General features: G+C 48.1%; 1 protein-coding gene across 2 annotated transcripts in view; it reads right to left on the minus strand.

Moving 5' to 3' along the window:
* LOC149341478 (semaphorin-2A-like) overlaps positions 1–18,285 on the minus strand; it is a 96,057-nt gene that overhangs the window by 7,139 nt on the left and 70,633 nt on the right. For both annotated transcript variants that reach the window (XM_089543585.1, XM_089543584.1), the window contains 5 exons: positions 15,620–15,744; positions 13,629–13,780; positions 12,335–12,381; positions 8,651–8,775; positions 5,338–5,524 (listed from right to left, as the gene is read on the minus strand). In XM_089543585.1, the coding sequence (XP_089399711.1) occupies positions 5,338–5,524; positions 8,651–8,775; positions 12,335–12,381; positions 13,629–13,780; positions 15,620–15,744 (636 nt within the window). The remainder of the gene's footprint in view (positions 1–5,337; positions 5,525–8,650; positions 8,776–12,334; positions 12,382–13,628; positions 13,781–15,619; positions 15,745–18,285) is intronic.

An 18,285-nucleotide genomic window follows, 5' to 3' on the forward strand; every position in this document is an offset into this window, starting at 1 on the left:
GAAAAGAGGGTAGGCAGCCGCCAGCGCGGTCGTCAACCCCTACCCTCCGGTGCCGCCGGCCACCGCGCCGGTGATGGTGCCATTTAAGCCTTACCCACTTTTCCAAGGTTCTATCTAGTTCCATCTTTTGTTCTCGTTTAGGACGTACGCAGCTAAGTATGCGGAGGAGGTGCTTTTTTTTTTTTTTGCCACATGCTGTGTGCCAAGCCGCCCAGACGCGGTGGCGCGTAGTTCGAATTATCCGTAACGGAACCGACTCGCTTTCGAATTAACGGGCTTTTTTATACACAGATCTCTATGGAGCTTGGCCGGACAAGTAGTATAGTTCGAATTATCCGAAAATTCGAATTATCGAGTTTTGAATTAACGAGCTTTCACTGTATTTGTTTCCCGGTTAATATGTTCCCGGATAACACGATTTCTCGGAACATACGTACGTTCAGAATTTTGCAAAACTCTGATCGCATAATACGTTTTGCGGCGAAGAGAAGATTCATTAGCAAACGAGTAGGCTGAAAGCAGGCGCACGTGACATGAGGAGCGCGAGCATGACGCAAGTAGGCCGTCGCGGCGGCTTCTCCGCAGTGTTCCGCTCGGCGAGGTCGCATGGCAACGCCGCCGCTTCTCCCCCCTACCAATCCTGTCTGGCCCGCAACCGGTCTGACTGCTGACCTTCCAGATTCCTAGCAGACTCAGTGCATTCACTCTACGCAGCGAAGACGAATCGCCCGTGATAATGCTTGGTTTCCGCCATTCAAGCGAGCACCCACGCTGATTTGGTCTTTTAGGTAATAAAGAGTACATAAGCCCTGGAGGCGCATTTGGGACGCAAAAATCCATTAAAATTTTGATCCAATCTCCTGCAGGGCTGAGAGTGCAGTTTTCTTTTAGCCGATGCGGTTTTCTTTTTTTACTGGTCACCTATAAAAGCTTGCCAACGCTATCATCATCATCATATCCCTACCGCCCCTACTTTCAGAGCGTGGGCCCCCGTTTGCCGTTCTCATCTTTGTTTGCGGCGTTCACCGACAGCCATGGCATCACGGAAACGCAAGCCGTTGTCTTTGAAGGAAAAGTTGAACATCTTAGCTGTCGTGGACCAAAATCCGAAAAGGAAGCGCATGGATATCGCCAGTGACCTCGGTTTACCGGCATCAACCGTCAACACGACCGTGTTGAAGCGGACAGAAGGGAACGCGTTGGTGTTCGGCGCAGGAACAAAGCAAGCCCGTGGAGCCCTGCATGGCGAGCTGGAGGAGGCTCTCTTGAAATGGTTCAAGCAAGCGAGGGCGTCCGGCGTGAACTTTGACGGCAGTATCCTTCGTAACATCCGCGTCATTTTTCTCCCAAGCAATACGAAGAGCCATCTCCAGCCCTTGGACGCCGGAATAATCAAGAACGTGAAACACCTGTATACGAAGTGCATTGTGCGGCACTTCCTCGCTCGCATCTCCCGACAGCAGGACCCCGGGAAGCTGCCGTTACTTGACGCGATGCACTACCTGAACAGTTCGTGGGAAAGTGTGACTAGTGAAACTGTGCGCAACTGTTTCCTCAAGTGTGGTTTCCAGCGCGTGCCAGAGGACGAGGTTTCGGAGCCCAGCGTGCTTAGCGAAGATTGTGCAGAGGCTGACGAGGAATTTCAGTCGACCGGTGCTAATGGCACATTCGCACAATTTGTGGCCGTCGACGATAACGTGCCGACCCGCGAGCCACAAAGCGTTAGTGAAATTGTGGCCGAAGTGCGGGGCGCCGAAGAGTCCGAGTCTGACGACGATGACGAAGAGGACATCCCAGCTACTTTCGCTCAAGCCGCCGCCGGACTAGATGCGCTGCATAGTTTTTTTCGCGCTAAAGAAAACACAGCTGCAGACAACAGCCTGCGCGACTTAGAAAAGCAACTCTATCTGTCCAGTGGTCGCATCCTTCATCAGCGAACGCTGGTTGACTACTTTGAGAAGTAGCAATGCAAATAAATCTGTTTGCACAGCATTCTCGACTCAATCTTTCAAAAATCAAGGTGAGTTTGGATCATACGTTTTCCCGGATATTACATTTTTTTTTCGTGTTTTAAGAAAAAACGTATCAACGAGGTTTTACTTTGCCGGCTTCGAAGGTGGTGTTTAGCGGCACCGCAAATACGAAAGCCAACGCTGATGGAGCACCTTCCTTGGTCATGTTGGCAGATCTACATTATTATCTTTTGCGTAATCTTCGCCTCTCGGGCCATCCGCGCAGTTTCGGCCAAAGCTTTGGTTTGGTTTGGTTTGGTTTATTGGGGTTTAACGTTCCAAAGCAACTGAGGCTATGAGAGACGCCGTAGTGAAGGGCTCCGGAAATTTCGACCACCCGGGGTTCTTTAACGTGCACTGACATCGCACAGCACTTGGGCCTCTAGAATTTCGACTTCAAGAAATTCAGCCACCGCGGCCGGGATCGAACCCGCGTCTTTCGGGTCAGCAGCCAAGCGCCGTAACCACTGAGCCACCGCAGTGGGGCAGGCCAAGGCTTTGTTTTCGCATCTTGGCTTAGTCTAACCATGCGTGCTCCTCAGTGGTGTGCGAAACCATGCGGCTGTCGAAGGCCAAGTTTGTGGTCACAACCGCTGCACTGTAAATGGTGCAACTACGCGGAAGTGTCAGAGCTTGCATATAACCATCAACTGCTTCTTCCAGCAGCTTATTTTCCTGAATTCTCAAACTTCGAAATTATTATGGTTTTTGAATATTGCTATTCACTTCCAAGCTCGAATCAAACACCGCATCATTTGCTTCAACATTTAAAATGTTCGAATATTTGCACGACTCTAGAAAATACAGTTAAACCTCGATGTAACGAACTTCAGTGTAACGAAATTTTCGATGTAACGAAGTATTTCAGTTTCTATAACTTAGCTCCCATAGAACACCATGTATTTTCAGCCTCTGTATAACGAAGTAATTCTGGCGCACTTTCAACGTAACGAAATTTTGTTGCTGGGTTATGGTTCAGCGAAAGAATTGAGTAAAATTACATTGCGAACTTTAATGGCTGAAAAGTGCACGCACATCAACGCGCGCCCCTAACAACTGCTGCGGCGCGGCGGTGGGCCATAGCGCGGCTGCTCACGGCCAGCAGTTGCAATGATGATGATAGGCACCATTTGTCGCGCCATCTGGGGGAGCATTGGCGAACGTTGTGTCGAGTAAGTCCTCTAGAGGGCGCTAACATCGACTCGTGGGCCCGGAAGGGTTTTTTTTTTTTTTCCTTTTGCGCTGGTTTTCTTTATGCGTACGCAGTCTAGGCCTAGCCACCGAAACGTGCGCATCAGGTTCTTTGACGGTGTTTTGCTGCTTCAGTGTACGCGTCGACGTGCCTTGGGCTGTGTTTTTGTGTGTACGCCTGACATCTCATACAGCATGAGCGGCAAACGCAAAGTGCTAACTCTCGAAGAAAAGGCCGATGTGCTCCAAGCCGTAAAAAACGGTGAAAAGAAGAAGGATGTCGCCGCCCGGTTCGGCATACCCCAGAGCTCCCTTTCGACGATTTTGAAGGCACAGGACTCTATCCTGGAATCGCTGAAGAAGGGAACAAACGCGCAAAGGAAAAGGATGAAGGTTCCCACGTTCGACGATGTGGATAAGGCTGTTTTCGAGTGGTTCATCTCGGTTAGGGAACAGAACATCCCCATCAGCGGCGCATTACTGCAACAAAAGGCGAGAGATTTCGCCTGTCTGTTCGGGCACAACGATTTTCAGGCGAGCAGCGGGTGGCTGCATCGCTTCAAAGCCCGTCATGCCATCGTAGGCAAAATCTTGAGTGGTGAATCGACGTCAGCCGACACGACAGGATCGGCTGCTTGGGTCGACACGGAAGTGCCGAAGATCCTGACGCGCTATGATCCGGCAGACATCTACAACGCCGACGAAACGGCATTATTCTATCAGATGCTGCCTAATCGTACGTTGGCGTTAAAAGGTGAGAAGTGTCACGGAGGGAAACATAGCAAACTGCGCATCTCGGTTTTGCTTTGCGCCAACATGGACGGCAGCGACAGGCGTGTGCCGCTCGTCATTGGGCGAAGCAAAAAGCCGCGGTGCTTTGCGAATTCGCGCCAGCTGCAAATAGAGTATGTATCCAACCGAAAGGCATGGATGACGCGTGATATTTTTCGTAGCTGGCTGCAAGCGTTCGACGAGGACATGAAGACCGCTGGACGCGAAGTGTGCCTCATCTTAGACAATTGTTCCGCGCACCACGTTGAAGAATTGGAACTCAGTAACGTTGACGTGATGTTTCTGCCACCGAATTGCACCTCGTTAATTCAGCCGCTGGACCAGGGCATAATAAGTAGCGTAAAGTGCGCATATCGCCGGCGCCTCATCGACAAGCTTCTGCTTGACCTGCGGCTCGAACGCCCTACTAAAGTGGACTTGTTTCAGGCCCTGGAAATGCTGTCCGCGTCCTGGAGAGCCACACCAAAAAAGATTTTTGAAAACTGCTTTCACAAAGCAGGTCTCAAAGCGGCCGAAGCAGTTTGTCCTGAGGCGGACTTAGATTTGCCTGTGCTGGAAGAGGCGCTTGATGAGAGCTGGCAGCGTCTTCGCAGCGATGGTGCCGTTCCGGAAGGGGTCAACCTGGAAGATTATCTTTTTGGTGACTCCTGTGCCCTCGCAACGGAGGAGGTGACGATGGAAACTATAGTGAATGACGTAATCGGGAGCTTCCAAGACGACGGCAGCGAAGGCGAAGCCGATTTACAGGACGAGGACGACGTCCCTTCCGCTCGCGAAGTGGTCGACGCGATCGACGTGCTCAGGCGCTTCGCTAGCGCAGAAGAAGACCAAGAGGCTATGCAGTCCCTGTGGGCATACGAACGACGTGTAACGCCTCGGCTAATGACGAAAAAGGTACAAAAAAAGATGACCGATTATTTTCGTCAGTAATAAAGCGTTTTACCGTGCGTGCGTCACACCCGCAACACGTTTTGGAAGTTTCTTTGCATGCTGGGAGACGATTTTCAATTTAACGAAATTTCAATGTAACGAAGTAAAGAGCCGATTTTTCCGACTTCGTTACATCGAGGTTTAACTGTAATTCTTATGCCACCTTTAAGACAATTCGGAATTCTCCACGTGTGTGGAATGAAAACTCAAAGAAGGGCCTGAGTTTAAGCTGCCCCTTAACGAGTCTGCAACACAAGAACTTCTAAATTATCACAAACTTTTCTCGACAGTGAGCACAGACCGTTCACAGGTAGTAAGGACACAAAACAACGATTATTTCACTTCACACTTCCGCAACAGAATCACCATGACCACTGGTAACAATCTACACTATGCTCAACCACGGACTTACCAGTGTCCACAGTGAGGTTGTAGCTGCAGAGTGTGCCGACTGACTCCAGATGCAAGTCGTAATGGCCAGAGTCCCTCTCGGTGAGCGACATGAGCACCAGACCATGGCCAGCTGTGTGGATGTACTTGTCCCTCTTGGGCGTCACCAGGCGGCGCTCTCTACCATGCTGGTGGTACCACAGGGGCACCTGGAAACAGACACCACTCCTGTCAAATCTCACTACTGCATGCAACACATTCCGTTTTGTGGCATACCAAAAGCCAGGTCTGACTGCTAGATGTGTCAACATGCATGCTGCACCACATGACTGCAAATGGCCCATCTACAAAAGAGCTACTCTTTGGCAAACCTGGACAACGTGCTACACCCAGAAGGACGATGCAAGAATCATCAGTTGTGACTTATACTGCAGCAACAATGCTGCCAGTTACTACAAAAAAGTTTCACCCTATAGCTATCAATGAAAAAAGCAAAGGAATTGTCTGGAGTCTCCTGAGCACTAATTTCTCCTAAACCTCACGGATCTCTGCGTCTCCAGATTTCCCCTCAAACCCCCCCACCCCCAGAAGCCATGGCACGTCTTCACAAAAGGGGTACCGTATTTACTCGCGTAATGATCGCACCCCCGAATTTTGCTGGCAAAATTCAGTTTTTTTTAGTCCCTGTGTAATGATTGCACACCGAACTTGCCGCGGCAATTTGTCGACGATGTCGAGTCTAGCCGACGATGATCGTACTTGCTTATCTGTCTGACAGATGGCACGTGCAGATTACCATCTTGCTCTGTCAGCATTGCAGCGGCAGCCGCTTGTTGGTTGACCTGCGGTCACATGGGCAGTCTACATGCTGTTATGCTTAATCGCGGATACCAAACTTAACTGCGATTATCTCGAATCACGGCTCGCCGTTGTCGCAAGTCTCGCCACCGTTCTGGGTTGCGGTACAACGAACGAAGTGACGCGGTGATCCGGCTAAACTTTATTGTTCTCGTAAATAATAAGCCCCGGGATACGGGAACGTCAAAAATGAATCCTCCTTGAGGATCGCTGGCCAGTACCAAGTTGCTGGTAGGAGCAATAACTGCGATACAAGCTAGTTTTACGTTCGCAGCCACGTAGCAGCTGCCGCCGTTGCAGCGCAAGTGACCAGATCTGCTTGACCAGCTCCGCTGCGAAGGCGCCACTGAAGTCTATCGTATATATTTCTTTTAATATGAAACAATGAGGTTGTGAGTAAGGCAGCGCCATAAGTAGAACATTCATTATAGCATTGGTCAATTCAAAAACGCCGTCCACTGTGGCTTCGATACGAAACAAGTTAGGCCTAGCGATGACTAGGCAGTACAGAGCGCCGTCGCCCGCCATGCTCACGGGTGGCACCATTGCGGTAAGCGCGCGGAATCCAGTGCTCCGAGCGTTGTGAACGTGTCACCTAAGTACTACATCAACGATGCGGCAGGGACTGGACATTTTTCGGTGTATCGACGGTAAAATGCGTAGTTTGAGCGCCGCGGGATGTTGCTGTTGTGCGCTGTTGTGCGCTGTTGCCGCGCTATCGGAGGAGATCGAAGGCCACATAAAAGCGCCGTCACGCAGCACTATGCACACCGTCTATTTTGATGCGTTGCTCTTGGAACGTGATTTAGTGCGAAGAAAGTAGGTTCTTGAAGTGGGCCAGTTCTTGCGCTTTTCACACCCTACCTTCTCCGCTAACGACGTAAGCAGAGATCGCCGAGATCGGTTCGTGATAACCACGTTTAGCGGCGTAACCGCGGGTAGCGCGCCCGTGTAATAAGGGTTGTCTGCCTGCGACTTGTTTACGTTTTCGGTGCTAAAAATTTTTTTTTTTAAAAATGTACCCCGCGTAATGATCGCATCCCTAAATTTTCGTCAATTTTTTGAGCGATCATTATGCGAGTAAATACGGTAAATGAAGCAACAATAAAATTCCACATATGCGAACAAAGCACAAGCAAAATAAATCAAACTAACTTAATATTTTCTTCTATTATTATACTCTTGGGCAACTTTTGGGGAATTAGCTTGTTGAAATTTGAGTGTGATTTAGCAGAGAGGGTATTTGAAACTGTGAACGTTTTCTTTTGTAATTTCCCCTAACCACAGATATTTTCCTGTGATGTGTACACAAGCAATGCGCTGCCGAACAGTTTGCAATGCTGTAAAGTTTGCCGTTCTGAACATGTTGCAAGAGCCTATAATAGTATGCCGTAAAAACCCGCGTATAATACGAGGTTTTTTTCCCATAATTAGCGTCCTAAATTTCCGCCTCGTACTATTTGCGGATCCGAACAAAAATTTTCGAAGTTGCCCGAAGTTTTGGTTTCGTTTTTGCGGCGTGGCTACGGCTTGACTTTGCTATTGGCGCGTGGCTACGGCTTGCCTTCGTTACTCTCGACAAACGACGTCACGATGTCGTTTCTTTGTTGATCCGTTGGGTGCGCAGGGGGGTCGCGGTGTGCCGTGCACCTGTTGACAACGCACGTGCTCCGACGTTCTCGGCGCGCAGGCGAGAGCCGGTTGTGGTCGGATACGTCAGATCGGCGACGGTACGCCAGGCGCAGTTCGGGAGCTCTACAGTCCAGCCGCTCCGACGCGAGACAGCGCATGCGCAGAACGTTCTTCGTTCGAAAACCGGCTGGGAGAGGAGGCGAGTGGCGAAGGGGGTAGAGGGGAGGAGTGGCGTGGGAGGCGCGCGCGGTGCATTCTGGGTGGGCGGCTTCAGCGCGCTCTCGGCGCGGCCCGCGCGAAATGCAGCCGGCTGCATTCCGCGCCGGGCGCCGTCAGACCGCGCCGGAAGCCGCCGAACACGCTGGCGATCGGGCGCCGCTGGAGTATAGAGGGTCGCGTTTCGCCGACGTGACGTCGCCGTGCCGCGCGCGCACGCTACGTCGGAGTATAACCGCGCCTTGTGTTAGCTTGTGTTAGTCGTATTATACGCGGGTGAAACTTTTTTTCCCATTTCGCGTCTCTAAAACTCAGCCTCGTATTATATTCTGGTTCGTATTATACGCCGGTTTTTACGGTATTTAGTTTGCCTCTATTGGGGAATATTTTTTGAAGATTGGATCTGTGGGTAAATATTATGAAGGTCCACAATGGTTTTTCATGCGTTCGCAAGATTCGCACGGTTCAGTCAGCTCGGTTCATTCTTGCTATACCCATGACCAGCGGCTCCCATCATCTCCTATGCATCTCCAGCTGCTGCTCTATGGGCCCACACCAAACAAGACCAGTTCGGCAAGCTGAAACAGCCCTTTGGCTCAGGGCCACGCTCCGAATAAGCAGCAACGCACCTTGTTTGGAGTGGATCCCAGTCCGGTGGCTCCTGCTGGTGGCTCCATGAGTTCCGGGTGGTGGCCCTGGCAGCTGAGGTGCACACTCTCACCCCAGTGGGCGTGCAACTGGCGCCGGCGGACGCCTGCAAGGCAACGTCACACACAGTTTGGCCATGCAAGGACTAACGCTCGGGAATATCCACACATTTCGTGTGCCAATGAGTAAAGACTGCCTAATAGCACACACGACACAATGGTCTATGTTCCCTTTTTGGCACTGTTTTTTGGGAAGTTTTAAAACTGGCCTCATGCTGAATTCTGATTCCATGAATCCATAACTGTGGCACATGGGCAACTAGCCAACCAATAATCACCAATGCACCAACACATTTTCTGCAGCATCATCTACAGTACGCATGAACAGTAACCACAATTCCTGAAAACTAAAAACAAAAAAGGATCACATGCTTTGCAACAAGTTCTGCTTATTTTTATTGCTCCAATTTTGCGCATGTGTATTAGTGGAGCAGACTACTCAAAGCATAACCCAAGTGATGTCAGTAGCCACAATGAAAAAAACTAATACAGTCGAGCCCACTTATAACAATACTGGTTATAACAATATATTGGATATAACAATGGTCAGTCGTGGCACCATCAGCTTTGCCATGTGTTCTATGGTAAAATAAACTGCTTATAGCAATGCAGTCAGGGCACATTATTGGTTATAACAATTAAATCTGGTAATTGAGTGTCAACCATTATAGAAAAAAAACCAAGGAAATGCTACAACCACACCAGCAAAACCATGCTTACAACACAAAAGCATGCGCGTGTGGGGCCGACCAATGGACTGAGCTAGCGCAGCAATGCCACGAAAGCAAAAGAACCCGTGAATGCGTTCCCCTGAGCAAAAGGCCCATGCAGAAAAGAAAGCAGGGAGCATGGTAGGGAGCCTTGGTGGAGCAGTCCATTATTAACGTTTCTGAGGGGTGCGCCGCTCACAGAAAAAAAATCTGAAGACGCATTTTTCTTTGTTTTTACACTCTGAGCTACAGCTGGCACTGGCAGCGCGTACGTTGTCCCATCTTCCGCTGTTCTTCGCTAACTTCCCCACGGTCCCCGCTTCACAAATTTCTCATGTCCCAGGGGCAGGCGTCATCGCATCAGGAGAGCTGCTGCATTGCTGCATTGGCTACGTGTGCCATGCGTACCCCCAATCAGTCGGTGCAGTGCGCGTGCGTGCAGCCAGCGCGGTTTTTCTCATGTCAGCTGTCACCGCACCCTTAGTTCTGCATGCTTCTTGAATATCTGATAAGAATCACTTCTGGAAAGCCGGCTTGATTCCTGTGATGTGGAGGTGTGCGAAGCTCCCGGTGGTGCAGTGATGGCGGTGCTTTGGTCATCAGTGAACGGTGAACATTGTTCCGGTTCCCTGAAGTTCAAATTAATGACCTTTTACAGGTATTAGGACAATCAAACCCCTCCAGGTATTTACTGTCAGTAAATGCTCTGAAGTTTGTCATCTTTTCTTTTTTTCGGCACAACCCTGTTATAACAATTATTGGTTATAACAATGGTATTTCCATGGCACTTGAATATTGTTATAAGTGGGCTTGACTGTAAATGCTACTCCTGAACAAACATTTAGAAAATCCAACTGCAATCTTTCTGCTACCTGCAGAATATACTGCAAAGCACTTGCTTTCAGTTCTACACAAGAGCCCACAGAACATTTTTCATAAAGAAAAGCAGCACTGAACAAAAGAGACAATCAAATTTGGAGTTTCACTATTCTATCCGTCGATACGAGGAAAGCATTTCTATCCCATCTAACTCCTATTGCTTCAGCTTGATTAAGACACACGCTTCCACTGTAGAAACAGTTGGCCACAAACTCTGGACACCCTTCATTACCCCCACTGCTGTCCCAGTTGAGCAGCAGTGCTGTAGCTGCCCCTAGCATCAGGTAATCAACAAAAGGGTTCCACCCCAAATTGTCCTCACATAAGGACAGCGTGTTAGCCAACCAGTCAAAAATTGTTTTCACATGCTAACACCTTTGTGAATACAACTTCTAATCTGGATGGCCCAGCTCCAACAGCAGTGCGCATTTTGATGAGACGAAGCATATGCGCCATTCTTTTCCATTCTTGCTATCACCTCTCTTCAGCACTATCGACCGTTCCCACAATTGTACAACTTTTGCACTTCAGCGGCAGAATTTTTTTTCCCATGCGTAAGGCATTCTGTATGCTTGGAGTGAGCCCAGGTCCAAATTTAATGTGTCCACAATTTAAACAGGAAACAGCTCTGTTAGCATCTTCTGCAAAAAACAGCAGTACAGTAAAAGCTCGTTAATTCGACCCCCATTAATTTGGAAAATCGGATAATTCGACGCGCACGCGAGGTCCCTACAATTATATATTAAAGTCTATGGGGCAAAATTCTCGTTAATTCGAACAAATTTTGCCGTGCGTCGGTTAATTCGACTTCACTCCGCAGCCCGCCAAGCCGGTGCGCCGAGAGCAAAAATTTTGCAGTGCGTTGGTTAATTCGACTTCACTTCGCAGCCCGCCAAGCCGGTGCGCTGAGAGCAAAAATTTTGCCGTGCGTCATTAATTCGACTTCAATCCGCAGCCCGCCAAGCCGGTGCGCCTAGAGCAAAAATTTTGCCGTGCGTCCGTTAATTCGACTTCACTCCGCAGCCCGCCAAGCCGGTGCGCTGAGAGCAAAAATTTTGCCGTGCGTCGGTTAATTCGACTTCACTCCGCAGCCCGCCAAGCCGGTGCGCTGAGAGCAAAAATTTTGCCGTGCGTCGGTTAATTCGACTTCACTCCGCAGCCCGCCAAGCCGGTGCGCTGAGAGCAAAAATTTTGCCGTGCGTCGGTTAATTCGACTTCACTTTGCAGCCCGCCAAGCCGGTGCGCCGAGAGCAAAAAGAAAAAACACTGCTATGAGCAGCGCTAATGTATGGCTGATAGACCATCCGTATGGTCATCGTCATCAGCAGCGTGAGAGAGGGCGAGGGAAGCGAGGTTAGCGGCGGCCGAAGTGGCTGGTCGCAGCCGTCGTGTTGGTGTCATCCACTTAACCCTATCGACAGCAAGTCTGGTTTTGGCGTGTGCCGTCGTTTCCGTTTGTTCTTGCTGCCACAATCGCGGTTATTTAACCGTAAGGCGGCGTCTTTTTTAGGAACTGCGCACTTTGCCAGCGTGTTTACTGCGGTGCTTTCAACTGGGTAGCTGCTTTCAACTGGCGGGAGGACTTCTGTGAACAAATCCCTGACGGTGCGTGTGTCGCGGAGTACCTGGTAGCTGTTAGAGCTATCGTAGCTGCTCAAGTTCGCTCGAAAAAGCAGACGACGATAACAGATTTCTTTGCCAAATAAAGGTACGCCCTGTAGCGGCAAACACTGTTTTTTGTTGTTCATTCGATATTTCGACATTCGGATAATTCGACAAATTTTCGCGGTCCCGTCAGAGTCGCATTAACGAGCTTTTACTGTATTTGTAATGCACTCGGCTTCATTTCTCTGTAGTTTGCAAAGTGCAAACCTATTTATCATAAGTTTAAAATAGGAAACTTTCTCTCCACAAAAACTGACAGGCATCTGGTATCTCTTGGGACTACTGTGCAGGACATTTGTAGGAATAATTACAGATGTAAACAGGGCAACAAATAAACATAGGTACAACTCACTTTCTTCACAGATGTCAGGCGTAGCATTGCTCACATCTTGGAGGAAACTGCAGAAGCAGAATGGATGAAAAAACAATTAGGCACAGTGAAAACAACAGAACCCCCCCCCAGAAAAGCAACAAGCAGATAAAAGAAAAAAAATACTACATATTATAGCTCGCAAGTGAGGCATAAAAATACAAAAAATCAGCTGAGAGTATCTACCTTCTTTGTATCAAACTACATAAGAAACATAAGCTTGTAATGCTTGCTGACAGCGGCTGTATTACAAAGAGAAAAAAATTGGCGGCATATCACCTCCGTCCATTTTACAAGCAAGCATTACACTTCCCTTATTTCAAGAGAGATGCTCCAGAGTGGCTCAGTGATTATGGTATTCGAGTGCTCAGCATATGCTGCACGATGTTCGTGCATGTCAACCTTTAAGGTGCATTGCACACAATTGCGTACATTGCGAACTTGCAGCTTTGTGCTCTACCTAGAACTGATTTCCTTGATTCGGGAGAATGCAGCATCCTGAAAATTGCAAGAAGGGTGCATTTTTTATCCCAATAAACGAACACAGCAAATAACATTTCTCAAAACAGCGAGCATGGTAGCACATTCTCTGCAGTTTTTTGGAGACAGATTTTGCCACCAGTACCAATGTAAATTTTTTTTTCTTAATTTTTAGCATCTTCAAAAATGAAAGCAATCCCTGGGGTATTAATTTATGAAATCTTGTCATTCTGTTAATATTACAGTTTCTCCCCATTTTCACAGTCTGCAAGAAATTTCGTACATGTGTGTAAAAACTATACAAATGGTGTGTTCCGCGGGAAAACTCACGAATTGCCTTTCTTTGAGCCTGGATACAGCAATTAGGCAGAAAAAAATTGTTTTCAATCGAAATGATAAACGCCACCTCAATTAGTTAAAGAACTCGAGGAGATCGAAGCCATAATCCAAAACTCTCCGTTACAGTGCCTTTCTGCCTCCTTTCACACCTCCATTCATCGCTTCCCACACAGTGAAGTTCAGGCATTTGCTGAGAGTGCGACAATGACTTTCCTTTCCTCATGAACATTTACGTTTAATTCAAGAGAGATTGTCCAGTTCTCTGCATACCTTGAAAAAGTGCTATAGCAATTAGATGCCGAGAGGAAATTACCTGTGCACACACATTTTTTTCTCAACCAAACAAGGCAGACGTGCTATGAGGGTAGTACATGAAGGCGACAGACAAGCATCAGCTGCCCAAAAATAGTAAGCAGCAATGATAGGAATAGCAATACACTTTGTTCCGATAGCTCACCCAGTGACGTAGGACCGGCACTCATGGTGGTCCCTGTCCCAGCCACAGTAGGGGTCTCGCACGCAGCGCAGGCAGCTCAGGTGACGGCCACGGCACAGGTCAAGGCGCACCTGCCGGACACCGTCGTCCGAGCCCAGGTACACCGACTTGTGCTGTGTTAGGGGGGAGGGCAGCTACTTTAAAAGATTGACCTCCAATACATCACTTGATCTGAGAGATTTTCTAGGGTATGAACTGCTACTATCCCAATACTTGTTCATGTTTGGTAGATTTTAGTACACTGTACCTTTTACGCTGCGAACCAAACATGCACCATTTGGCCGTCCTGACCCTCGCGACACTCCATAAATTGCTGCAGTCCTCAAGCTGACATTCATTTGCATTAGACAACACAGCCATGTCTAAAGCTCCAGCTTCTGCTCTGCATTACAATCTCATAGCCTGCCCTGTAGTAAAATAATCACAGTTGTGCCAAACTGTGATTTGGGAGCAGTTGTAGAGCACTGAAGAACACTTTTCGGAACACTGTGGAGCAGGGCAGCAGAATGGTGGGCCTGTTGTCAAGGGAGCAGCCTTATTGCCATTCTGGAGCAGTCTGGAGAAGCTGTGCTCTGTTTCTAGAAATGGCTTGCCCATCAAGCAACAACTTTAACAGCTAATTACACTCCTAAGAAACTGAATACTACCTGCCTCAAAGGAATCCCTTGCATGAGATGCCCAGGAACGATAATTTTTTCAAAGCGCTTTATGCACATTTCTATCTTTCACTGTCATCGAATGCTACTTGTCAAAAGGATATAATAATTGTTGACATTTGATATGAGCCAACTTCAAAATACTTCAAAATTTTGATATTAGTTAGCTTGAAAATGTGCTGACCAAATAATTTGTTGAATTTGGCCGTGGTCTCAAGATCCAACGTGGGCAAAAAGTAGCTAAAATACCATTGGTGGTCCCAAAATTTACCATCCAACGTTACCGTAACATTTCTGCCGCAACACGGTTACTCTAAGGGAAAAGCCACAGTACACAGCTTTGACTAAAAGCAGACCTGAAGGTATGTCTAACATGGAAGCTAAGAATTCAATGCATTCTAAAGCACGGCCCTTTGGAGCAGCATGTTCTTCACTGAAACCTTCGATGCCCCACACAGCGGGCCAAGCGGACAGCGACAAGGTTTTGTGCAAGCAGTGCCGGTGAATGGCAACAAGGTTGGCCTCTCACTGGGTCAGCCACCAAGAGTGATGCGGGAACTTGCTTCGCAGGTGCTGGGACCATCCTAGATGAAATTCTGGTGACCTTTTCATACAACTCAAAGGGCTGCTAAATTTAGCTGAAGGTGAAGCCACTTATTCTGGTGCACAATGACGCAACTGTGGCCATTTTTATCAGGATGGCACAGCAAATCTCGCTTGGTACAGAATGGCACAATTGGTGCAGGAGTGGAAGCACTTCAATCACCCCAAAAGGTCCAGTAAAGCAGCTAAGCTTAGGAGGACAAGGTGGCAAGGCACTTGAGTAGCCACACCCTCAACATTAAACGTTTTCAAGCATACAACGTTTTCATAAATTCAAAGAAACCAACAAACGTTTTTTCCCACAAGAAGTTACATATTACATAAACTCACATGCAAGAGTTAAGACTGATGCTCTAGCAGACAACCATTGACAACATAACTAGACGGTCACTATAAAATGCTTACTCGCAGATAACTATAGGAAAAGCTACAGCGAAAAAACAGGTGCACGAATCCAAATATCTGGCAAGGAACAAGAGAGCGAGAGCTTTTCAAAAAGCACAAAATGCTGCCTTAACTGTGCTTCAAGTCAGGTTTTTACAGCCGGATTTTCTTGCTATGGCAAGTAGACTGGGGTCTAGCTTTCCTCAACAACTCATTTTTTGTTTTTGTTTTTCCACCATAAATTACCAGACAGTTCCTTCATTCCTTCACTGGATTTTGATAGCCAACAGAGTGCCAGAAAGTACTCACCTCGCTAGAGATGTCAATGGTGCGGACAGGCTCCCCTGGACTGGCCTCGAATATGTCGACTAAATTGGAGAAGGACTGGCCCGAGCGATCCTTCCACTCTACTATTTTGTACACCAGCCCATCACCTGCAGTCGCAAAAGGATGGTTCTTATGTTTCCCATCAGCTTCTGCTCCCAATTTTCATGGATACAAGACAAATAACACTGACGCATAATGCTCTCCATTCAGATCAATGTCATGCACAGCAATGTGCATTTGGATTGGAAAACGTTTATTGTCAGCACTAAGCCCTAGTGGGCATTATACTAGGTGGCTTCGAGCCCATGGCTCTTGGCGACCTTGTGAGCCCACTCAGTGGCCCGGACTTGCGTCAACGGGTCTGAGCTGGCCAGTATAGCCTCCCACCGCTCTAGAGAAGGGACTGGTAGTAGGTCCGCCGGTGGCGGCGCCTTTTTGCAGCTCCATAAAATGTGGTCATATCCGGCTATCTCGCCGCACTGTTTGCAAGTAGCGTTGTATTGTGTTGGATACATGTGTGCTAGTCTCGACGGGCTAAAGAAGGCTCGCGTCTGGAGCCGACGCCACGTTACCTCCTGGCTTTTGTCGAGCTTTTTGTCTGGTGGCGGATAGATCCTCCTTTCCAGTTTAAACTGATTGGTGTATTCGTGAAATGATATGAATGCATCTCTCGTGAAATTTGGGGACTCAACCCGGCTCACTGCTCGGCTGACATAACCTCGAGCTATACTGTGAGCCAACTCATTTCCCCTGTTCCCCGAGTGTGCCGGCACCCATATTAGTTCCACCTCTCTTTGGTCCCAGTCTTTATGTCTTAATATTCGTTCTGCCTCCTGGGAGATCAGAATTACACCTGTGCAAATAGTGTTTTATTTGGGAGGGAGGGGCATTCAAAGTGAACAGTATTTTCTTCGAGTAAACTCAAATATACCCTGTTACACAAAAGAGGCTGAATGGCAGAATAGGACATTTTCAAAACTGTATTTTTCTAACGCACAAGGCCATTAAATTAAAAAAAAAAAAATACAGCTATCAAACTAAGTCGCAAATTCCAAAACAGAGCACCTCAAATGCATGAAAGACAATGTTTACTTGCTTCATAATACACAAATAATGAATCAAAGTGCAAAACAACTGTAGAACAAAACAATATGATTACAATATGATTACAGTAGAATCTCTATATGAACACAGTTTATTCTATTTTGTAAATTCCTTCCTGGAGTGCACTGTGTACAATGCGCAGAATTTTAGACGTTCCGAATACTCTCCCAAGCCACCACGCATGATAACACACAAGCAATGATCATAGCCGCGATCCCTAACGATCCCTAATTGGTGCCCACACATCGACACTGTGATTAGGTACTAAGTTGTACAGTATGAACCATGAGCAATGAGTGGCCCACACACCAACAGTGCCACGATTGCCAGCCGCGCTGTATACGCCACAAATAGTGAGCAGGGGCCACACCCAAAAATAAATCCCAAAGGCCATAAAGAGATGTGTGCGAATGCACTTCCCATGCTTCTGACACAGATTTCATTCCTTTTGAGTGATACGAAATTTGGGGTGAGACAAGCATTTTTTTGCAACCCCATGAGATTCGTGTCATCGAGGTTCTGCTGCAGACAGAGCCAGGGGTTGAAACCCCAGAGGCTGTAACTGCAAACGATACTGCAACAAGGGCACTGTAAGAAACTGAAAAATAGATAGGTGTGCTGCACTTCCAGGCAACAAAGGCAATGCATGCTGAATGAGGAGGACACACATAGAGCTGTGTGTGTCCACCTCGTTCATAGTCCCTTGTCATTAAATGCAATACAGCTGTACGTCTTCAACTCCAGCATTTTTCTTTCAACACCTCTTTCTTCCTCTGCGTTTCTGTTTTCTGGTGTTAATTTCTGCAGGAGTTACATACCGTATTTACTCGCATAATAGGCGCACTTTTTTGCCAGAAAATCCGGCTCAAAGTTCAGGGTGCGCCTATTACGCGGGGTAAAATTTCCGGAAATTTTTCGACTCGCAAAATTGAACACACCGCGTAAACGCACTCGTGTACGGGCCGCACCCCGTTTTCGCGAAGAAAATGTTAAAAAAAAAAAAAGATCCGTGTAAGGGCCGCACCGAAACTTTCCGCGACACACGCGGGAATACCCTTCGGAATGCACGCGCCGAGGCCTCCGCGATCGGCTCCGGCTGCGCGCAACGGGCGCTTGATCGCGGAGGCCACACACGTGCACAGGAGCTTTCAGACCCCGCCCATGGAGGGCGCCCAAGGCCAAGCTCATCATCATCATCATCGTTTTCCTCCGCCACGAGCTTTCGCTATCTATATCGCCATCAGCATCTCCAGCTCGTTTTTTTTTTGTTGTTGTTGTTGCTGTCAAGTGCCGGGATTTGCGGTAGTGCGATAGTTATCGTGGTTTATGGCTTTGCCGCGGAGCGTTGCTGTTTTAGCTCGATGGGCAAGCACCTTAACAGCTACACGGCTGGGAGTTTGCTCTCGAACACGGCAAGCATGCGGCAGGTCGGAAAATACGACGTGGCCGAGAAGTGCGGCAGTTGCGACTGCCGCGTCCCTAAATTTTCGTACGCGACTCCAAGCGCCGAGGTTTTCGTGGGCCTAAGTCGGGAACGTTTCCGG

This window comes from Amblyomma mixtum, chromosome 5 (assembly GCF_055824585.1).
Source record: "Amblyomma mixtum isolate Tamu chromosome 5, ASM5582458v1, whole genome shotgun sequence".
NCBI classification, from domain to species: domain Eukaryota; kingdom Metazoa; phylum Arthropoda; class Arachnida; order Ixodida; family Ixodidae; genus Amblyomma; species Amblyomma mixtum.